Source organism: Cervus canadensis, chromosome X (genome assembly GCF_019320065.1).
Source record: "Cervus canadensis isolate Bull #8, Minnesota chromosome X, ASM1932006v1, whole genome shotgun sequence".
Classification (NCBI taxonomy): domain Eukaryota; kingdom Metazoa; phylum Chordata; class Mammalia; order Artiodactyla; family Cervidae; genus Cervus; species Cervus canadensis.
The window spans coordinates 92,972,599-92,997,702 of NC_057419.1; the positions used below are offsets into that span (position 1 = coordinate 92,972,599).

General features: G+C 36.5%; 1 protein-coding gene across 2 annotated transcripts in view; it reads right to left on the bottom strand.

Annotated features, from left to right (window-relative positions):
- Nucleotides 1-25,104, bottom strand: part of DIAPH2 (diaphanous related formin 2) — a 932,191-nt gene that overhangs the window by 598,628 nt on the left and 308,459 nt on the right. For both annotated transcript variants that reach the window (XM_043457771.1, XM_043457769.1), the window contains 2 exons: nt 19,718-20,020; nt 17,971-18,085 (listed from right to left, as the gene is read on the bottom strand). In XM_043457771.1, coding sequence (XP_043313706.1) covers nt 17,971-18,085; nt 19,718-20,020 — 418 coding nt within the window. The remainder of the gene's footprint in view (nt 1-17,970; nt 18,086-19,717; nt 20,021-25,104) is intronic.

Genomic DNA, 25,104 nt, shown 5'->3' on the forward strand with positions numbered 1-25,104 from the left:
ATATACACCATGGAATATTACTCAGCCGTTAAAAAGAATTCATTTGAATCAGTTCTAATGAGATGGATGAAACTGGAGCCCATTATACAGAGTGAAGTAAGCCAGAAAGATAAAGAACATTTCAGCATACTAACACATACATATGGAATTTAGAAAGATGGTACTATATACTTCTTGAAAACAAATTTTAAAAAACGTCTGAGAAAATATAAGCAGTCCCCTCAAAAAAAAAAATTCTATTACTGTATTAATTCTGTAAACCAAATGCCATAGCGAGGTGACAAGCATATCAGTCTTTCTTATGAATTTCCTTTTATTGGATACTCTTAACTGCTGCCGTTTTCACTGTCATTTCCAAATCACAGGTCGAGTCCAAAGTCCACTGGAACTTTTTCATCGTACTGAGTTTTAGGAAGCAACAAGAGAACTCAGATAAAAACAGGGCAGAAATGTGACAATAACTAAGCAGATAGTTTCTGGAAAATACTGTGCATCATAGAATACAGTGGTCCAGTTAACACCTAATAGTTTAAGTGTGTCTACCCAACAACAATAAATAATTTAGATCCTAGGAAATCCTAGTAGAAAAAAATAACCAAAATGCAGGAGTACAAGGATGCTGTCATGACAAAACAAGATAAACAAAATCCTTTTCCACCACTGAGAATTCAGTTACTCATTCGTGGGTCACAGGCCTAATGGAACAATAAGTATTCTGAGAAAGCTAGAAGTGTAGAGCATACGATAGCAAATAAGACAAGGAAGACATAGTCTCAATGGCAGTTTGGAGGAACAGCTAGAATAATGCTGCTATCTCATTTCTACAATAAATTAATCTCCATATAGGTCACTTATTAATACCTGCATATGGAAATATAGCTCCCAATACCCAAGCATCAGTGGACTCAAGATTTGTGAAATATAAATTTGTCACTATGTTGACTATGCAAAGTTATCTGGGTTCACTGGGAGAGAGGAGATGTACATGCCTGAGGTAAATATGTGAAAACAGGACCATTTTAGAAAGTTGTAAAGTAAAATAAATAAATAATTTAAAAAAACAGAACACAAGAAAGTTCAAACTATGAAAACTTTTATGGAGCAATTACATTAAAGATTTCCTATTCTGAAAAAAATAAAATAAAATAAACTGTCTCCAAAAAGAAAAAAAAAAGTTTGGTTATATTGAATTTATACACATTATTATCAAGAAGGTTAAAAAAAAAACAATTATGTCATCTTTCACTAAAATTTAGTCTCAAAAAAACCACTGCTTAGTAATGGAGATTAACATTGAATATCTTTTGGAAAATTCATTGTCATCAACTGGCAAATTCTGTACAGTGGTTAGCATAATATATTAAGGCTATTAGATGGTGTATTTAACTCATAACTGGTACCTTCACTAAAAGTTATTAGTACATCAAAATACTGTCTATTTTGACTGGCAAAGATCTGTCCAATGTTACATGTGCCCCAGTTCTCCACGTCTATATAGTAAAGGAAATAGGCTGCTTTAACTATAGATTTCAGGGCACATATCCTAAAGAGTGAAAGCATTACTAAAACAGTCATTGCTTAAATTTTCTACTTCTATCATTCAGATATATATAATATAAATAACAAAGCAGAGCATATTTTCATTTCTTCTACAAAGATCACAATGATGAATTTTAACACGATAACTAAAATACTGATGTTCTATATGCAGTCATTCCACAGACTCCAATATCCTGGCAACTATGTTAGTTTCTGCATGGAAAGTTTAATTGGTTTCAAGGTGAATTTCCTTAATGGCAGCATTCACTGTTTTATTAAAAGCTGAGGATTCTTAACAAATATCACTATGTCTTGCATTTGATATAGTATTTATATATTGATCATTATTCCCTACCCTACTAAAAGGAGAGGGTTAGATTCTGTCAGTAATGTTCTCTCTTCCTGGAGGCCTCCAGGTCATCTGACTTCTATAAATACAGGGAGCTAAATTATATTTCACACCTATAACGTAAATATTAATGCTTTCCTAATAGTCTTTTGAAGTGTGGGGTTTTGAGTTTCAAGGTCAATTCCAAATGTCTGCTAGGAAGTGTCTGTGTAACAGTTGCAAGCATGACATGTATTTTGACTGAAAGGAATCAATATGTCAACTTATCAACAAATATTTTTATACTGTTTTGAATTGAAAGCTTTAGTCAACTTACTGAAAATGTGTAAACCATTTAGAAGACTGTAAAGTTTAATTTTATAACAATTTTTGTCAAATATATATTAAATTGAAATGATGCTATGTCATTTTTATTTTTTGTATGAAACCTGATCATTTATATTAATAAAAAGCATTTATTAAATGCCCAACATTACTGGCCTGCTACAATGTTTGGTGTCCAATGGGCATTCCCTTCAAGTTTTTTGCACTTCCCAATTTTGAATTAAGGTTTGATTAGAGGGTTTACATAAAATATTTTAAATTTGAATCAGCGAAAGAGGTTATATAAATGGGATTTGATACATCAGTATAATGAATAATATATGCATTTGTAACATATTGATAGTTGCACACTATGAATAATGAAATCAATCAGTCATTACCTAGAATCAAGTTGCTTTGAATATTTCTGAACACATTTTATCCTGAATGCTGCCATTAAGGAAATTCACCTTGAAACCAATTAAACTTTCCATGCAGAAACTAACATAGTTGCCAGGACATTGGAGTGTGTGGAATGACTGCATATAGAACATCAGTATTTTAGTTATTGTGTTAAAATTCATCATTGTGATCTTTGTTAGACATAGCAATGTCTAATAAAGGAATTCTGAAAGTCTTCCTATAGAGCAGTTATAGTGGGAAAGACTTTTTGGTAAGAATTAATACATAATAGGAGGGCTTAAAACATCAGCAGCAACTTCTGTTAAGAGTTTTTCATGTCAGTTTTCATGTCAGTCAACTACAATCCTTGTTACCTTTGAGCAAGTCACTGACTCAGTTATCTACAGAATAAGAGATAAGAACATCATCACATACATTTGTTTCCTGAGGATTAATTAAACACTTTAATACATGTAAAAAGTTCAGAAGAATGTGTGGTATGTAACAAACGCTTTATGAATCATATCTTCTCTGTCAGCATCCATATTCTACTATTAGATAAACACTGACGTTCTAGTTCATATGTATATTCCTGGTTGTCAAAAGAAATGCAGAGTACCCTTGGCAACCAGTCAACAGAATGCTCACAGATCAAACTGAATCTACCATGTTCATGAATGAATTTGAGATCCCCTCGAGAAGGGAATGGCTACCCACTCCAGTATTCTTGCTTGAAGAATTCCATGGACAGAGGAGCGTGGCAGGCTACAGTCCATGGGGTCGCAAATAGTTGGACATGACTGAGCGACTAACACCACCATTGCAATCCTAACCATATCAATCCTAAGGTGTTTGTTGGACCCTTACCAACAATATTGCCATTGCTACAATGGAAAAAACTGGGGATGAGGGAATTAAGACAATCTACAAAAAGAGAGTCTCACAACTTAAATAACACTCCAAACAGGACAAATCCATTGTAATCCTTAAGACTATGAAGAAATTCAATAGTAAATAAAGTTTTCTGTACAGTCCAGAAGAAACTTAAGGTGTGAGAGAGGACCAATATGGGTTTTCCAAAGGCCAAGAGCACATTTTTCTCTCCACCAACAAAGGTTTAAAATTATCTTTGAAAAAATCTTTAAACAAGCCAGAGTAAATCTTTCCAAAGGAAGGTTGTTTTCATAGTTTCATTTGTTTCTTACTCCTAATTAAAAACACACACACACACACACACACACACACACACACAAACAGGCCTGAGCTAAAGATTCTGAAATGCAAGAAAAAGACCACTATGAAAATATAAAACATTTAAATGCCTTTGCCTTCCACTTATACTCCCGAAAGTTCTATACATTCAATTCTATTTCACGAAAGAACTGACAGCTGTCACATACATCTCATAAATACTAAATTGTAAAAAAAAAAAAAAAAAAGATTACCCATTTATAGTCACTTGTAATATTCATAACAAATCAGAGTAAACTCTTAAGACTTATTTTATTAAGTCCTAACTAATGCCTAATTTAATAAACTTATTTACTGGTAATAACTCCCAAGCAAACATTATGCAATACATAAATGTCAAGGCACAACTACAATCTGCCCACCAAGGAAGCCTCAATGTCTCTGAAGGTATTAAAAGATGTAGACTATCATTAAAACAAAGTGAAAAATGATACCATAATATTAAAACAATGATGAAAAGGCTTTGTATAAGTTACTCTCTCAACAAAAGCTTAGTTAAAATATATTCAGTTATGTTGCTGAAAAGACCAAAATTAAGAATTTATTGGCTTGCTTTTTTTCCCCAAACAATTAATAATATATGGATATGTCCTGATCTGGTAAAGTACTAAATTAAAAAAGCACTTTTGTAAGTCTTCAACACTAGACAACTCAAGAATTCTACAGTATGAAGCTGTTGTCAGGCACTGCTACTACAAAAAGCTAATGCTATCAAATTCATATCTACCATAGAAAAGGCTGTTTAAAAGAGCTGACAGCTATCTTTGTCATTACATTGCTTAAATATCAAACCAAGATCAAGCATGCAAGGCTTACTGAGTTGGTTATCTTGTTTGTACACTATGGATACAAACTCTACCTCAAACTCACTGTCATCATAAATGAGCATCATTGGTCATAAGACACATTAGGCAAAAACTGATGAAATGATCAGCTTAAAAATATCACTACCATGGAAATCAAAATAGTATCATGGACTATTAATTATAGTGGATAGCATCATCTTTTTATAAAGATGAGAGACAACATCAGTAAACCAAATGACAAGCAGAATATGAAAAATCCCACTGCTTTCATATATATATATATATAAGTGATTCTAAAAAACTATGTGGCTAATTAGAAGTCATCTTAGGAAAAGTTAAAGAATTCTAAATTTTTAAAGAATTTTAAATTCCAAAGGAACCCTTTAGTTAAACTATATCTCAGAAATATTTTTTAAAGGGCTAGTGAAAGTCGCTCAGTCATATCCAACTGTTTGTGACTTCATGGATTATAGTCCACCAGGCTCCTCTGTCCATGGAATTCTCCAGGCAAGAATACTGGAGTGGGTTGCCATTCCCATCTCCAGGGGATTTTCCCGACCCAGGGATGGAATCCAGGTCTCCCACATTTCAGGCTGCTACTTTACCATCCGAGCCACCAGGGAAGCACAAGGACTAGATACGTCTACAAATCCTGTTTCAAATCTAAGAAATTAATTTCATATAATTTTCTCATCATATGTGTTCAGTTTATGCCCTAAAATGGATTAAGAAGCTATGTAATGCCAAATGATGATTAATAAAATGAATGTCTATAAAATTATGATACAAAAGATTTTAGGACCATGTTCTGATCTATCATACAGACATATTAACATTTGATAATACAATTATTTAAATACTTAAACTGTCAGCATTGAGAAAACAAAAGCATGTGAAATAGAATAAAAATGACAATAATTAACAAGAATGTGATCTGATTGGTACTGAAACAGTAAATAGTACGTAAAACCTAAGAGAGGAGCTATAGCATCTTTATTAATGCAGTTAATGGAACAAAAGGTATCTAATCACACCAGCTTCTTTTATCAAAGAAAGCTACAAATATCCTAATAGCATCACATGTCAAACAGCAGTTACTTTGGCTGCTTTCTATTAAAAGCAATTACATGCCAGGAAACCACACATTGCTCCCACACTGCCAGGAGCATGTTATCAGTCTATTCTTATCACATGAAGCCAGACACAGTCAACTCTCAGTAAGCCATTCCCATGGAGGGGACATTGATAATTCATAATACTTATATTTGCCATTTGAATGCATCACCTACTTTGTTTAGGTTCTTATAAAATTAATTTCAATTAAAAATATGATCCTTAAGCCAGTATCAACACATGATAAAGAGCATGAGGAAATGGTATTGGGGGGGGCAGGGAGATATCAGATTAGTATTAATATTGGGCCATGGATAAACTAAAGGCAGACCACAAATATGTAGAGAACTTAGCCAAGACTGGCGAAGAATTTCAATATATTTTCATTCTTTCTAGATAAGTTTTATATTGCGAGCTATGCTTTTCAACACACCATATGTACATTGTGTTTGTTTATTAAGTGGGAAAATTGAGTACTGTCACTTTTTGAGTGTACTTTTACTGAGTTGCATTAACAGTAATGGATTAATGCCATAAGCTAAGTAGGACTGAGTACACAGAATAAATTATTTCAAAGGGAAAGATCACATAAATAGACTATCTTTGTCATGTGGGACAGATAAGTATATCTTGAATTGAGGTCTCTGATAATAGAGCTTTTATCTGCACAATCATACAACAAAGAGATTGCGGTCCTGTTGAAAAAAGTACAGGCTATGGATTCAGGCTGGCTCTAACGCACCCTATTCCCATGATTTTGCCCACAGAGTAAGCAGAGCAAAGAAGTGAAGATCACATGGGCTGCAAAATCATCCTGCTTGAGTTTGATTTCCTACTCCAATTTACTTATCTGCAAAATGGCTACAATCATAGTGTCTACAGCATAAGAGAGATAAAAGAATTAAATGAAACAATCCATGGAAAACACTTAAAGTATCTGGCATACAGTAAGTACACTACAAATATTAACATTTATAATTGCTAAAATTATTGGTTTGGTTGAGTCTGTGACAGATAGTTATCTCTCACAAAATTCTGTTTGATGGTTTTTCTACTTTACTGATCATAACTCTACTTTTGTTGTTGTTTAGTCACAAAGTCATGCCTGAGTCTTTAGGGACCCCATGGACTGTAACCTGCCAGGCTTCTCGGTCCAGGGGATTTCCCAGGCAAGCATACTGGAGTGGGTTGCCATTTCTTTCTCCAGGGTATCTTCTGGATTCAGAGATCAAACCACATGTGCATTGCAGGCGTATAGTTGTTTAAACAGAGACAATAAGAAATTAAGTAGTTTCCAAAGGGTCAAACAACAAATCAGGAAATAGACATCCACCTCTGTTTACTGAAGTGGGCCAGCCATAAATTTTAAAACTATTGACTAAATCAACCATAGGCCACTATTGGAAAAACCAAATTTTCACGTTTGAAAATTTAAACAAAAATCTGTGGTTGCCTCTTTAACAAGTGGTGCTGGGAAAACTGGTCAACCACTTGTAAAAGAATGAAACTAGAACACTTTCTAACACCAGACACAAAAATAAACTCAAAATGGATTAAAGATCTAAATGTAAGACCAGAAACTATAAAACTCCTAGAGGAGAACATAGGCAAAACACTCTCCGACATAAATCACAGCAAGATCCTCTATGACCCACCTCCCAGAATACTGGAAATAAAAGCAAAACTAAACAAATGGGACCTAATGAAACTTAAAAGCTTTTGCACTACAAAGGAAACTATAAGCAAGGTGAAAAGACAGCCCTCAGATTGGGAGAAAATAATAGCAAATGAAGAAACAGACAAAGGATTAATCTCAAAAATATACAAGCAACTCCTGCAGCTCAATTCCAGAAAAATAAATGACCCAATCAAAAAATGGGCCAAAGAACTAAACAGACATTTCTCCAAAGAAGACATACAGATGGCTAACAAACACATGAAAAGATGCTCAACATCACTCATTATTAGAGAAATGCAAATCAAAACCACAATGAGGTACCATTACACGCCAGTCAGGATGGCTGCTATCCAAAAGTCTACAAGCAATAAATGCTGGAGAGGGTGTGGAGAAAAGGGAACCCTCTTACACTGTTGGTGGGAATGCAAACTAGTACAGCCACTATGGAAAACAGTGTGGAGATTTCTTAAAAAACTGGAAATAGAACTGCCATATGACCCAGCAATCCCACTTCTGGGCATACACACTGAGGAAACCAGATCTGAAAGAGACACGTGCACCCCAATGTTCATCGCAGCACTGTTTATAATAGCCAGGACATGGAAGCAACCTAGATGCCCATCAGCAGATGAATGGGTAAGGAAGCTGTGGTACATATACACCATGGAATATTACTCAGCCGTTAAAAAGAATTCATTTGAATCAGTCCTAATGAGATGGATGAAACTGGAGCCCCTTATACAGAGTGAAGTAAGCCAGAAAGATAAAGAACATTACAGCATACTAACACATATATATGGAATTTAGAAAGATGGTAACGATAACCCTATATGCAAAACAGAAAAAGAGACACAGACGTACAGAACAGACTTTTGAACTCTGTGGGAGAATGTGAGGGTGGGATATTTCAAAAGAACAGCATGTATACTATTTATGGTGAAACAGATCACCAGCCCAGGTGGGATGCATGAGACAAGTGCTCAGGCCTGGTGCACTGGGAAGACCCAGAGGAATCCGGTGGAGAGGGAGTTGAGAGGGGGGATCGGGACTGGGAATACGTGTAAATCTATGGCTGATTCATATCAATGTATGACAAAACCCCCCCCAAAAAAAAATCTGTGGTTGCACACACACACATATACACCCCTAAATGAAGTGAATTACTAAATCATAGGAACTTAAATGACAAATTAACAAACTACCACAGCCAGACTCAATTACGTAGTTCTCTAGTATTTAATTAGTTAGAAGAATTTTCAGAAAACAGACTCTATTATATATATGTGTGTGTGTGTGTGTGTGTGTGTGTGTGTGTGTGTATCACGGAATCAATCATTAAAGACACATGCAGTTCTTAGTATGTGCCTAAATTTTGGGTTACCACCCATACTTTATTTGGTTGGTACTACGAAACTAAATACATATATATATTCACATTCTCAGGAACACTCAGTCATGTCTGACTTTCTGCAACACTATGGGCCTGTCATTCTCCTCTGTCCATGAGATTCTCCAGGCAAGAATACTGGAGCGGGTTGCCAAACCCTACTCCAGGGGATCTTCCCAACACAGGGATCAAACCCACGACTCCTGCATCGGCAAGTGGATTTGCTAGCACTGAGCTACCAGTACACATGACTGTAATTAACTTGCCTGTTCACCAAACACACATACTTCCCAGAAGCTGTACTACATGCTGGGAATCAACAGTAAACAAAATGGAAATATTTCTTCCTCGCTGCAATAAGTTCAGTGTCTGATGGAGTCAAAAGAATGAAGGGACTTATAATGCATTCTAACAAAAGTGTCATCTAAATGAAAAACTGGTGAAACTTTGGACTGAAGTTGCAAAGTCTTGTATCTCAGTTATCAGAATAAAAGAGTTCGGTCTAAGGACATTTTAGAGGGAGTGAAGTGGCAAATGACCTTGAAAAGGATGAGTTTAGATGTTCCCTAGAAGACAATGGGCGGTCAGTGAAAGATTCCAAGTGTAGGAGTGCCATGACCATTTATATTTTAGAAAGAAACTTCTGAGTAGGTTGTAGAAAACCAATGACAATGCAAGAGGACTGAAAGCAGACAGACCACTTGGTATTCTTTTGAACTCATCAAGGAGAGAGATGTCATAGCACATGTAATTATTGAGAAATCTACTCATAAATAATCTATATGGTAGGCAGCGTCTGAAATGACTCCCAAATGCCCCCTGCCTCCTGATATTCATGGCCTTGAGTAAATTTCCTCACCGTGTGTTTCAGGGCTGGACCTAGGTAATTGCTTCCAATGATGAAATCAGGTTACAAAAGATTGTTTCTTCTACTTCTTATGGGTGTGCACAATTTGATGAAGCAACCTGTCTTTTGTGAGCTACATTACTGAGAAGCAAATGAAGCAAGGAACTGAGGGCAGTCTCCATACAAAAGCCAGTAAGACAAATGGAGGACTTCAGCTCAATAGTCTTAGAAGAAAGGAATGCTGTCAAAAATCACATGGGTGAACTGAAATCATCCCCCATTCAAGTCTTCAGATAAGACTAAAACCCTGACAACACCTCATAGGCAGTCACATAACAGATTTTGAGGTAAAGGACTCAGCTAACCTCTGCCATGATGCTAGAAACTGTGAGAAGATAAATATGTACTCATTTAAGCTGTTAAATTTGGGGATAATCTGTTATGAAACTACAGGCAACTAATATTCAGGTTCAGGTTAGTCACTCAGTCATGTCCAACTCTTTGTGACCCCATGAACCACAGCACACCAGGCATCCCTGGCCATCACCAACTCCCAGAGTCCCCACAAAACCCATGTCCATTGTGTCGGTGATGCCATCCAACCATCTCATCCTCTATCATCCCCTTCTCCTACCCTCAATCTTCCCAGTATCAGGGTCTTTTAAAATGAGTCAGCACTTTGCATCACATGGCCAAAGTATTGGAATTTCAGGTTCAACATTAGTCCCTCCAATGAAAATCCAGGACTAATCTGCTTTAGGATGCACTGGTTGGATCTCCGTGCAGTCCAAGGGACTCTCAAGAGTCCTCTCCAACACCACAGTTCAAAAGCATCAATACTTCTGCGCTCATCGTTCTTTAGAGTCCAACTCTCACATCCATACATGACCACAGGAAAAACCACAGCCTTGACTAGACAGACCTTTGTTGGCAAAGTAAGGTCTCTGCTTTTTAATATGCTGTCTAGGTTGGTCATAACTTTCCTTCCAAGGAGTAAGCATCTTTTATATTCATATCTGCAATCACCATCCACAGTGATTTTGGAACCCAGGAAAATAAACTCAGCAACTTTTTCCACTGCTTCCACATCTATTTGCCATGAAATGATTGGACTGGATGCCATGATCTTAGCTTTCTGAATGTTAAGCTTTAAGTCAACTTTTTCACTCTCCTCTCACTTTCATCAAGAGGCTCTTTAGTTCTTCTTCACTTTCTGCCATAAGGGAGGTGTCATCTGCATATCTGAGATTATTGATATTTCTGCCGGCAATCTTGATTCCAGCTTCTGCCTCCTCCAGCCCAGCATTTCTGATGATGTACACACACACACACACACACACACACACACACACACACACACACAAACACATATATATATATGATGAAATTATGCAAAAGTATGCACACTTTTTGAGGTTTCCCAGGTGGCTTAGTGGCAAAGGATCAGCTTAAAATGCAAGAAATCCCTGGGTGGGGAAAAATCCCCTGGAGAAAGAAATAGCAAGCCACTATCAGCTTCTCTCATATGGGCTCCATAAAGGACAGAAATAGTATGGACCTAAAAGAAGCAGAAGATATTAGGAAGAGGTGGCAAGAATACACAGAAGAACTGTACAAAAAAGATCTTCACGACCCAGATAATCACAATGGTGTGATCACTCACCTAGAGCCAGACATCCTGGAATGTGAAGTCAAGTGGGCCTTATGAAGCATCACTACAAACAAAGGTAGTAAAGTTGATGGAATTCCAGTTGAGCTATTTCAAATCCTGAAAGATGATGCTGTGAAAGTGCTGCACTCAATATGACAGCAAATTTGGAAAACTCAGCAGTGGCCACAGGACTGGAAAAGATCCGTTTTCATTCCAATCCCAAACAAAAGCAATCCCAAAGAATGCTCAAACTACCACACAATTGCACTCATCTCACACGCTAGTAAAGTAATGCTCAAAATTCTCCAAGCCAGGCTTCAGCAATACATGAACCGTGAACTTCCAGATGTTCAAGCTGGTTTTAGAAAAGGCAGAGGAACCAGAGATCAAATTGCCAACATCTGCTGGATCATCGAAAAAGCAAGAGAACTCCAGAGAAAAAACATCTATTTCTGCTTTATTGACTATGCCAAAGCCTTTGACTGTGTGGATCACAATAAACTGTGGAAAATTCTGAAAGAGATGGGAATACCAGACCACCTGACCTGGCTCTTGAGAAACCTGTATGCAGGTTAGGAAGGAACAGTTAGAACGGGACATGGAACAACAGACTGGTTCCAAATAGGTAAAGGAGTACGTCAAGGCTGTGTATTGTCACCTTGCTTATTTAACTTATATGCAGAGTACATCATCAGAAATGCTGGGTTAGAGGAAGCAGAAGCTGGAATCAAGATTGCCGGCAGAATTATCAATAACCTCAGATATGCAAATGACACCTCCCTTATGACAGAAAGTGAAGAACTAAAGAGCCTCTTGATGAAAGTGAAAGAGGAGAGTGAAAAAGTTGGCTTAAAGCTCAACATTCAGAAAGCTAAGATCATGGCATCTGGTCTATATCTATATATCTATATTATAAAGACAGATGAATTACATATTAATAGTTTTTTTGGTGTTTTTTCCACTAAACATATAAGATTGTGTTAACCAATCAAACAAGGGTGGTTATGTTCAAAAGCAGCCAGCTGATTTTAAGACTAAGAAATACAATGTAAAATATGATCCTAGAGGGAAACAGCTTTTACATAAATACATCTTCAGACTCAGTTCCACAATAATTTTGAAGCTAGCCTAATATCTCAAGCATTGAAAATAATCTTTATATGCATTTGAAATATTTATAACATCTCAATTTTCTATTATTATTAAAGCTAAATTTAACTATAGAAATATATTATTGAAGAAGCCAAATTTTATTAACCTTCTATGTTTATTTCTTACATTTCCCCCAAGCAACATTAAAACCAAAGAAATTCCTTACATCTTACACATACAGAGTATCTTTGTTCCTCCTGAGGCCTCTAGAGAACCCTAGAAATTCTAATTAGAATTAGCAGTTATAATCTACATATTTTACTATTATTTTAAGCTTGGTTAATATTAACCATCATTACTTTAACTAATATAATATCATTATTACCTATAATTACTATAGGTTTTTAAGAAAAATGGCACTATTATTATAACCTTAATGTTTATATGTCCCCAAATATCATCAATATGAAGAATAAATAAAACTAGAAAACATATCCAAATTCCAACAGTTACATCTATGGCATATAGTCAAAAGTACTGTATGTTGTTGTGTTAGTCGCTGAGTTGTGTCAGACTCTTGGCAACCCTATGGACTATAACCCGCCAGGTTCCTCTGTCCATGGAATTCTCCAGGCAAGAATACTGGAGTGGGTTGCCAATTCCTTCTCCAGGGGATCTTTGACACCCACGGATCAAACCCAGGTCCCCGGCATTACAGTCAGATTCTTTACCATCTGAGCTGCTAGAGAAGTCCAGGGTCTTTGCTAACTACCTGTATTATATGCATTTTTCTTTATTAATACAGAGAGCATTTTGAGATCTACTTTGCCGTATAGCATCATTAGGCTTGTAAGAAGAGACTAAACATTGTAAGCATGGGGACACAGGATTGGGAACTGGGAGAAACTATAGAGATTAAGAATTCATACTCATCAGGATATTATCACATATTGTCTGGCCTACTGGCGTTGATTCACAATCAATGGTCCATCATCTCTCTGTGAATTTCCATCACCTACATGTCTGCCAAAGGCCTGCTCAATGGTTAATCATCAAATTATTGGGCCACTAAGGCTTAAAGAACAAAACCCCATTTCCTCAGTGTGAAGTTCACCTCAACACCTTCACTCCAAGTCCAAGACCAACAGGTTGTGCTTTCAACACAGGTTGCACTTCACCTTCCTACTATTTAGCTAATGTTGTTCTCTCCCTAGAATGCCTTCTCTCCTTCTCCCACTATTGAAATTGTCCTTAAAATTCAAGGCCTAACTCAAATTATACTCCCTCTGGGATCTCTATTTTACCAGCTCAAATTTAACTCTTTCCATTTTGTGCTCCCTTGGCTTTTAAAAAGTGGCTAGTCTAATATTTAATAAAAATTGATTAAATGGAGTATACCTCTTTCTCTGTTCCTTACTAAATATGTTCCTTGATATCTTGATAAGACCTTATTCATTTATCTTCCTCCTATTTATTATAGGACCTTACACATAGAGTATGCACATGTGTGCTAAGTCACTTCAGTCATGTCCAACTCTGTGTGACCCTATGGACTGCAGCCTGCCAGGCTGCACTGTCCATGGGATTTTCCAGGCAAGAATACTGGAGTGGCTTGCCGTGACCTCCTCCAGAGAATCTTCAAGACCCAGGGCTTGAACCCATGTCTCTTACGTCTAACCTGCATTTGTAGGCAGGCTCTTTACCACTAATATCACCTGGGAAGCCTGTGATATACATAGTGGATAACCAACAAATATAAATTAAATGAAATGAGAAATCCATCTTCTCCTAAGATAGAGATACTTTGAATTACAATAGGAAATTTAAAGTAATTTTCTCTACAACTCTAAGAATAAGTGATTCAAATAGAAAATATGATGGTACTTTTCCATATTAAATATTTACACATTTATTTACAACAGGTATTAGAACTAGCCTATTTTAAAGCTTCTTTCTATTTAGCAATCTAAAGCAAATTTAAACTCAAGTGAAACATTTTTTTAAAAACACAGACTAATAATGCTTTACAGTGCATTTAGGGAGAGCAGAAATTTGAGCTTTCCAAACCTCTTACAGGTGGAGGAATTTCCCAGAGGTTTTGGAACACTGGGTCTAAGAGTTTGGGAATTAGGTCTTAGAAATGAATATGTTGCTCTTTTCAGAATACAGCTGGGAGAGTAGCAAACAGCAGCAGAATAGGGGAAAAACGTGGTGCCTTGGAGCTAGGAAAGCCAGGGCTGTGTGATTTCAGTTCCCTGGAGCCACTGCCTCCAGCTGATTTCTTACTGATCCTGCCACCTACTGACCAAGTATGAATCAAGGCACTGCAATTGACAAGGAATTTCAACTGTTACAATTAAGATGAAACAATAGTTATTAAAATAAATGGAAGCATGTATCATTCAAGTTTGTTTTGACTATGAAATATGGGCTTCCCGGGTGGCTCAACGGGTAAAGAATCTGCCTGAAATGCAGAAGATGGAGTTGTAGGTTCGATCCCTGGGTCGGGGAGATCCTCTGCAGGAGGGCATGGCAACCCACTCCAGTGTTCTTGCCTGGAGAATCCCATGGGCAGAGGATCCTGGTGGGTTATACTCCATGGCGTCATAAGGAGTCAGACACGACTGAAGCAATTGAGAACACGTGTGTGTTAAAAATTTGCTATGATGCATAATTGTTCCTTTAAATGTCCCTTCAGAAATAAATCTTAGTAAAAGTAATGGTACCCAAAGGTGCTCCCAACCAGATTTGGACTCAAATATTCAAAATTAGGGCTTCCCTGATGGTTCAGTGGGTAAAGAATACGCCTGCAATGCAGAAGACACAGGAGACACAAGCTTGACCCCTGGGTTGGAAAGATCGCCTGGAGAAGGAAATGGCAACCCACTTCAGTATTCTTGCCTGAAAAATACTATGGACAGAGGAGCCTGGTGTGCTACATTCCATGGGGTCAAAGAGTCGGACACAACTTAGTGACAGGGATTCTAAATTAGGAAAGTAGAAGTAGTAGTAATAGCACATAGAAAATTCAGAGAATAAGAGTTAAGACAAATGGAAATGCAGAATTCTCAGCAGTGAGTACATGAGAGCCTTTACATAACTTTTGTTTGATTTTAATTTGGTTTGATTATCGTTTAGTAACCAGAATAAGAATGGCTTCTACTCTAGGTGAATGGCTCTATGAGCAGGAAATTGTCTTGCTGAATTAACAGTTGTATTGTGTCAATAATTAAAAGAAGACATACATACATACACACACACACACACACACACACACACACACACAGCATCATGTTAAATCAAAAGGAAAGGGGAATTGATATTTATCGAGTGCCTGCTGTATCAAGCACCATGCTGGGTCCTTTAAATACATGACATTATTTAATTCTCATACTACTAGTTAAACATTAGCCTTTCTTATTTTATAGATGAGAAAATTCAGTCTCAGAGGTTACTAGTATCACAGTTGAAATACAAATATGTGACTCCATTTGCCCTGGGCTTTTCCCACTATACCACAATACCTTGAGAAACTCTCTAACGCATTTTATATTAACCTGCATGTATCAAATTTCACTTTGTTCATTTGTAAAACAGAGTTTGGTTTAATCATTTCTAAGGTCCAGATGGACTCTAAAATTTTATGAAACATATAATTCTCATGGGACTCAATATAAATACATCAATAAGTAAAACAATAAATGCTCAATACAAAATGTGCAAAGAAGTAGAGGAAGAAGTTCACAGAAAAAGATGTTAAAATTGACTTTGAAGAGAAGAAAAACTACTACACTTTTAAGGAGTAAAAATTGTAACATGGATGATTTGCCATTTACCTCTGAGACAGGCAAAGGTTGTAGGCAAACAAGTACTCATATATTTTAGATGTAACACTATAAATGAATACAAACTCTTTGGAAGGAAATTTGGTAATATCTATCAAAATTTCATTTCATCTAAGAATTTCACTTCTAAAATTTATCCTACAAATAAGTCCTATGTGCACAAAGAGACATATGTAGATACATGTTCACTGCAAAATTGCTTGAAATAGCAAAAGACTGGAAATAATCTCAATATCCATTAATAGGTAATTGGTTACATAAATTCAGACAGGGACTATATGACAGAATTCTATGCATTGTGTAAAAAGAACACAGTAGATAAACATAAACTACTGTGGAATAATATTCAAATATATAAAGTGAAAACAGAAAGAAGCAAAAAACAAAAAGTGATAAAAACACATATACTTCTATAGGCATAGACTATTTCTAGGAGGCAATATGAGAAATCAGTAAGTGTTTTTTTTCTGGGGAAGAAGCTGTAAGTCTGGGATTGAAGGGATATGTTTACCATGCATATTTTTATTATTATTACTAATACCTTGATATAAGCATATTTTAGTTTTTCAATTGAAAAAAACAGATTATAATAAATAGTAATCTCTGGAGTCCTTGAAGAATCTTTTAAATGTGAAGTTTACAACAGCAAATGAAGGAAAAAAAAACTTTAGCAGGAATTTTTTAAATGTCAAAATTCTTCAGAATATTCTAGTTTGCTCCAGATTTCTGTGTATGTGTGAGCTTCAATCTATGAGGAACAACAGATACAGCACAAGCGCCTCCATTGCATAAGATAAGCTAGAAGGGCTGAACAGGAATAATTTTCACCTCCCCCCCCTCTAATCTTCCAAAATTCACATTCTCACATTCCAGGGCATGTTGTGACAAATCAGACAAATGAATGATAAAGGTGCTAATTCCAAGGGCATGGGCGTGTGAATATATCAATTTCTTAGTTGTAAAGACTCACTCAGGCTGAAAAAACCTCCTACGCTTAAGTAAGCTATCAGTTCTGAAATAATTAGCAAAGTAGCAATGTTAAAATAGCAAAAGTTCACAAATCATGATGATTCATTATGAGATTGAGAAGTTACCTACATAGTACCAAAATTAGGTGTGCCATTCATAGAGGTTAAGGACCTAATCATAAAAAAGGTGCTCAATTATCAATCAATAAAACATATTTATTAGTTACCAGATTTTTATATTATTCCAGAAAAATCTGCCTATAGAAAAAAGTATAAAATTTCCTTAGAAACCAAATGGATTATTACAAACGTAAGACTGTATGAGCACTATGAAACCAGTCTTATTTCAATTTCATGAAAACTTCTGAGTCCTTACTATTCTGTTACATTATTTTCCCTTACACAGTTAATCAACAAATACATCACCTTTGCTTCTCAGTAAAGATGATAACTTTATAACGGAGGAGTGTAAACAATAAAAAAATTAAAACATTTTATTTTAAATCATAAAAATAAAACCCATATTTCCAGTTGAATAATAATACTTATGCAAAATAAAATTTAAAGGAAAAAAAACCTATCATTTTTTAGTTGCTGGGTAAAATATAGTTAATAGGTCAATCTAATATATTTGACTCTGACCCCAAACTATACACCTACACATTACTGGAAATTTTTAGCAAAGCACTGAATTCAACATATCAGAACAAGAACTTTATATTAAAAAAATAAAACATACCTTTCATCTGGGTAGCAAAATTCAGTGCCAATTTTGCAAAGAGATCTGGATGTTCAAACTTCTCCTCCTTAACTTTCAACCAGAAACAATTCTCAGACAATTCTTTGGGTTCAATCTAAAACAAAAATAACAAAGAGAGGTCTCTAAATTATTACTGTGCATTTATTTTTTCAAAGAATTCACTTTCACCAAGGTTGAATGACATTACCTTTATTCATCAACCTACTAAATCAATTTTAGGATCTATCGAAACAACACTTTCTAAGTAAACATCATTAGGAATGTCACAGACTTTTCTATTAGTGTACAGAAAAGTACACAACAGCAATAGGCCATGTAGCAAATTACATGTTAAAAAATCTTCTATTTGAAGGAATCTTAAAAAATAATTGAGTAAATCCCTCCCCTCAACTTACATACATTCTTCTTGCTCCTAGAATTTTAATAATGGGGAAACTGAGACTGAGAGGAATAACTCTCCCATGTTTACTGACTAGGTTGCAGACAATAACCATAACAGCTGACAATTACATACCTCCTATGTGTCAAGCACTCTTTTAAGTGATTTCACATATTAATTCATCTCATCTAATCCTCTGAATAATCCTCTGAAGAAGGAACTGTTATTATCTCCATGTTAAAGATGAGGAAACTGAGCCCTAGGATGTTTCAGGAGCTGCCCAAGCTAGTAAATGGCGAAGATGAGATTTAAACTCGGGCAGCTTAGCTTTGCAGAATTGTGCTCTTAGCCACTGCACTGAAATCCAATATTAGAACTGTGCATCTTCCACTACATATCATGTTTTGTGAGATTGTAAGTGCCATTACACTGTATGCTTAACTGCTAAATGAGCATATCATGACATTTACACACAGATAACTGGGCCAGCAACTTCTGGATCCTATAGTTTGGTTGATCATGTGTAATAAAAAATAGCTACATTCCAAAAACATTTAGATCTCATTTACTCTTCTGAGCAAAGCACAAATAACTGATTTAACCATTATTCTGATTAAACCAATTTAATATACAGATACTGTCAGATATCACTGATATGTTCTTGGAATAGCCATTTCCACAGATGATGGTCTATGCAACTGTATTTTCATTACATTTAGTTCCTACTGAATGGTGATTGTGTCAATCTAGATAATAAGTTTTTCATAAGACATGTTATTGAATAATAATAAAACAAAATAACATTCAATAAATCTTTCAGACATCATATAAAAAACAATTACTTTAATGTCTACACTGAATACTATCAGCGATTCCACACTATCTGAAAGTTTAAAACTAAAACAAAATTTCTAAGAACAAAATTAACTAAGATAAAAGGGCTCATTAATAAAAAGGTTATATTTAAGAATGTTATAGCAATTAAAGTTAACAATGGTAAAAGAATCAAAATTATTTTTTGTATACCATTTTCATTTTGATTTACCTTTCGCCTTCTATGTTAATTTCAAGTTACCTGTGGAGTTTCCAATTCTCTAGTTATGAAAGAGGAACATAAGATGGGGAACTCACAAGCAAAAGCAAAAGAATCAATGGTCATGTTCTTAAATGTTACATGGAGTAATTTTGTGACCTCCCATGGACTGTAGCCTGCCAGGCTCCTCTGTCCACAGTACAGACATGACTTAGCAACTAAACAACCACAACAACATATAGTAATACCGTCATTCACACGTTAATGACCAACTATGGCTAGACAAAGCCAAAAAACTATAATCATAGCATTACCTTTGACCAATTGATCCTCTTCATGGACACCTCAGGTGTATATACTTTTTTCTGCTTCATTCCATATGGCAGCTCGAGGGGTATTCCCGGAGGTGGAGGAACTCCTCCAAGGGGAGGTGGTGGAGGAGGTCCCCCAAACAGTGGCGGTGGTGGTGGTATTCCAGGCATCCCAGGTAAAGGAGGTGGAGGAGGGGGACCTACTCCGGGTAGAGGTGGTGGAGGTGGAGGTGGAGGTGGGGGTGGGCCAGCACCGGGCAGTGGAGGTGGTGGAGGAGGGCCTGGAATTCCTGATGAACCATGTCCCTGAAATATACAAGAAACCAATGCTTATTTAAATGTTTACAGAACAGCATAGTAGCAAAGAAAACTAATCAGTAGACATTTGTGGTTGGGTTGTTTAAGATTTATTTAATTTTGACAACATCTAAAGGCTTAAGAGTGAGCCTCCCTGGTGGCTCAGATGGCAAAGAATACGCCTGCCAATGCAGGAGACCTGGGTTCTATCCCTGGATCAAAAAGATCCCCTGGAGGAGGAAGTGGCAACCTACTCCAATATTCTTGCCTGGACAATCTCAATGGACAGAGGAGCCTGGTGGGCTACATACAGTCCAGGGGTGCCTAGAGTCAGACAAGATGGAGCGACTAACACACAAGGGCTTAAGAGTACATGAAAAAGACTTGCACAGATATTTGATAAGCATTATAAACCCTGAAGAATGACTAATTTTGCTAATATACTAAGGCTAGGAAAGGTGGCATGCTCAAAGATTTTGTGAAATACTGCTTCAAAATAATGAAAACTTACCTTTCATTATAAATTTATGAAAAGAAGTACTGTGTATGGTTTGAGCCTGCTGGCCTAGTTGGTATGAACTGTCACTATTGTTTAGTCACTCAGTCATGGCCAACTCATTGCAACTCTGTGGACTATTGCCTACCAGGCTCCTCTTCCCATGGGATTTCCCAGGCAAGAATACTAGAATGGGCTGCCATTTCCTTATCCAGGGTATCTTCCCAATCCAAGGATTGAACCCTCATCTCCTGCATTGGCAGGCAGATTCTTTACCACTGAGGCACCAGAGAAGCCACATTGGTATGAATATAAGATGATTACTACAAAATAATAGATTTGATTCCTTTGGGTCCAATTAGCTTTACACAAAGTATCTGTCTCATAGCACTAGTAACTTAGCGGTCTTCTAATACCAAGAATTAACACAAAGTAACTTCCATTTACTGATTTAGAAAAGGCAGAGGAACCAGAGATCAAATTGCCAACATCTGTTGGATCATCGAAAAAGCAAGAGAGTTCCAGAAAACCACCTACTTCTGCTTTATTGACCATGCCAAAGCCTTGGACTGTGTGGATCACAACAAACTATGGAAAATTCTTAAAGAGATGGGAATACCAGACCACCTGACCTGCCTCCTGATAAGTCTGTATGCAGGTCAAGAAGCAACAGTTAGAACTGGACATGGAACAACAGACTGGTTCCAAATTGGGAAAGGAGTATATCAAGGCTGCATATTGTCACCTTGCTTATTTAACTTATATGCAGAGTACATCATGCAAAATGCCAGGCTGGATGAAGCACAAGCTAGAATCAAGATTGCCAGGAGAAATACCAATAACTTCAGATATGCAGATGACACCACCCTTATGGCAGAAAGTGAAGAAGAACTAAAGCGCCTCTTGATGAAAGTGAAAAGGAGAGAGAAAAATTTGGCTTAAAATTCAACATTCAGAAAACTAAGATTATGGCATCTGGTCCCATCACTTCATGTCAAACAGATGAGGAAATAATGGAAACAGTGAGAGGCTATTTTTCGGGGCTCCAAATCACTGAAGATGGTGACTGCAGCCATGAAATTAAAAAATGCTTGCTCCTTGGAAGAAAAGCTATGTCCAACCTAGACAGCATATTAAAAAGCAGAGACATTACGTTGCCAACAAAAGTCCATCTAGTCAAAGCTATGGTTTTTCCAGTAGTCATTTATGGGATGTGAGAGTTGGACCACAAAGAAAGCTGAGCACCGAAGAATTGATGTTTTTGAACTGTAGTGTTGAGAAGACTCTTGAGAGTCCCTTGGACTGCAAAGAGATCCAATGAGTCCATCCTAAAGGAAATCAGTCCTGAATATTCAATGGAAGGACTGAGGCTGAAGCTGAAACACCAATACTTTGGCCATTTCATGCGAAGAACTGACTCATTGGAAAAGATCCTAATGTTGAGAAAGATTTAAGGTGGGAGGAGAAAGGGTCGACAGAGAATGAGATGGTTGGATGGCATCACCGACTCGATGGACCTGAGTTTGAGTAAGCTCCGGGAGTTGGTGATGGACAGGGAATCCTGGTGTGCTGCAGTCCATGGGGTCAGAAAGAGTTGGACAGTCAGGAAGCATTTAACAAAAGGCTTCCTGTGTGCAGTTTTGGATCTGTCAGGAATCCTCTGGCCCTTATTGATTCCTGAATACTCAGGAATCAAGAGGAGAGGCATGCCTTTCCTGGGGCTGAGGAATCCAGGACTTTCTCATTACAGTGATAAGTACCCTCTTCCTTCTTATGAAAAGGTGATTGTCTGCAACTCTCTCTTTGATAGGGATCATCTTATGTTTTGTAAGTCTGGAATTTTAATCTTTATCTTTGCTGAGAATAACCATCTTGTAAGACAGTATATATGCTCACGCCATGTTGATTAAAACACCTTTGCTCCATCAGAGCTTTGGTCCCCGTGTCTTTCTTTCTTTCTTTCTATTCCTTCTTTCTGTCTTTCTCTCTCTCTCTATTTCTGGCTAATTCCTTGGAGCGTGGAGGCCCGCTGAGCTCACTTTCTCGCCCTGGCTTCTAAGACCCTCTCGAGAAGGCACACTGTGCCTTCACCCACTCGAGAGGGCGCCTGGTGCCTACATGCAGCGGCGCGAGCCCTAAGAACAGGACTCTATTGGCTTTCCGCGTAAACCAGGGGATATCAGCCTCTTTCTCTGTCTTACTTTCTTATCGTCGACTCCGGACCACCAGGTTCCGGTCCATTAAAGGACCAACAGGACATGACTGAGTGACTGAACTGAACTTCCATTTGCATAATAAATCCAGGTTTATCAATGTTTTTACATCTATTATTTCTTTTCATCCTTATAATAACCCTATAATGTAGGTTGGGCATTTTTATCTCACTCACCATTAACTCACTTGTTATACATGAGCAAACTGTAACTGCAAACAGGTTCAATGCCTAATCAAAGGTTGCACAGCCTGAAATGTGATGAAGATTTACATGTGGTTCTTTTCATAGCTAATGCAGTCCTCTTTCAACTACAACAGACTAGCTCCCCATGAATGAGTGTCAGTTGTCTTGAGGGGAATTAATAGATTGCAGTATGAGGAGATTACAACTTGTTTCTCCCACCAGAAAGGAACTTCAAGCTCATTCTCTAATAATGATGCATGACAGCTAACGAAGAGCATCCCATTCCACACTGTCCACTTTTTTGATAATTAATTTGGACCTGTTTCTTTAAACCATTACTGATCACAATGGTTCACTTTTCAAAATAAATATAAAAGTGAATTTGATAATTGTAAACTTTCCTAAGAAACTCCTCCAAAAGAATACACATCTTCTGCAATCCAGATATTACATTAACTGAATGAAAAGCTTAAAATTATTAACATATGTTGGTATACTATTATTATTTGGGGAGAAGCTCTTCTAATCATTCCTAATATGAATTTCCACCATGGACTACTTAACTGAGCTAAGCAAACTTAGAAATATCTTTACATAATGAATAATTGGAAACCTATTTTTGAATAATCAATTTTAAAGGACTGGCCCATCTTCAAGATTGTTAAAAATGAACAATCATAGGTAGACAAAAATGTTTCTAATATTTAATGCACATCATCCAAATATTTTATTCATATATATGGTTATGTGTGTATATACAGACATACAACTAAAGTGTTTATACACTTAAATGACAATTCTCTCCTGGAATGCAATCCCCTCCTGAGATTAGGAAGGATAGGAATAAAATATGTAAAATTCTTTTAATTTTATTTTTAATGTGGCAAAATTATAGAACAGTATGACTTTCCAATCTTAATTGAGATATCAAAGAAATTCTGGGGAAAAAAAAAAAGAAATTCTGGGAAAAATTAATATAATCTTTCTGAAAAATTCAGTAAATTAGAAATGTACCCTACAAGTTTTGTGTATAAATGAATTTGTTGAATAATTTGAATATAAATATGTATCCCATTTTTTGTATTAATAGACAGCAAAATGAAAGTAATACTTTTATGTAAACATCAAGTTTTGTCTCTATGAGATCGTTATGATATGAAACTTGTGTAATTACAAAAATGCTATTACTTTAAAATAGCTCTTTTTTTACTCAAGCTAAATATTTACTACTCAAGCTAAATTTAACAAATTTAATTAAGAAAATCTCCAATGCTTCTATAAAATACCATCCAGCCTTTAAAAATCAAATCATATGAGCCCTTTTCTTCCCTCCTATGAACAATTAATTAGGAATAGAACAACTAAATGAGACCACAATAGAGAATTAAGAATTGAATAAACAAATAAACATTTACTATTGACACAATGTAAGGTGCACTACAAAGTATTGAAGATCAGTTAATGATAAATAAGCAAGTACATGACTAAATGCTAAGGCCCTGTGCTAGGTGTAATTGGGACTTTAATAAGAACAGAAAGTAAAGACACTGTCCCCAAGGTGCTTATGCTGATTTGAGTGTTCTACAAAACTCTAAAACTAAAAGTGTTAGTCGCTCACTTGTGTCTGACTCTTTGAGACCCCATGGACTATAGCCTACCAGACTCCTTTGTCCATGGAATTCTTCAGACAAGAATACTGTAATGGGTAGCAATTCCCTTCTCCAGGAGATCTTACCAACCCAGTGATCAAACCCAAGTCTCCTGCATTGCAGGCAGATTCTTACCATCTGAGTCACCAGGGAATCCCAAAAGTGAAGTTCAAAGAAATTCCTGAACAGAGTTTTGGGTGACGCTTTTCAAAGGCTGTCACACTGAGCTATTCTCGAAAGGTGATGTTTCACTGGCAAGAAGCAAGGAAGGGAGGGCATTTCTGAGAGTGAATAACTGAAGCCAGCATTTCTCAACTAAGTTCCATGAACACTATTTTGCAGGAGATGTTAATAGGTATTCTAAAATAAAGGATTCCTTGGCTAAAAGAATTTGGGAAACTGTAGGAAAAAGAGACAGGTTTCTTCAATGTAAGCCATCTCAGACCCTTAAGTATGCTAATGAGAATAATCAATCTCCAAGAAGAACACTTCCAGTGTACCAAATTTACTGGACTATGGAATGCTTTCCTCCTGAAAAACCTATTAGCAT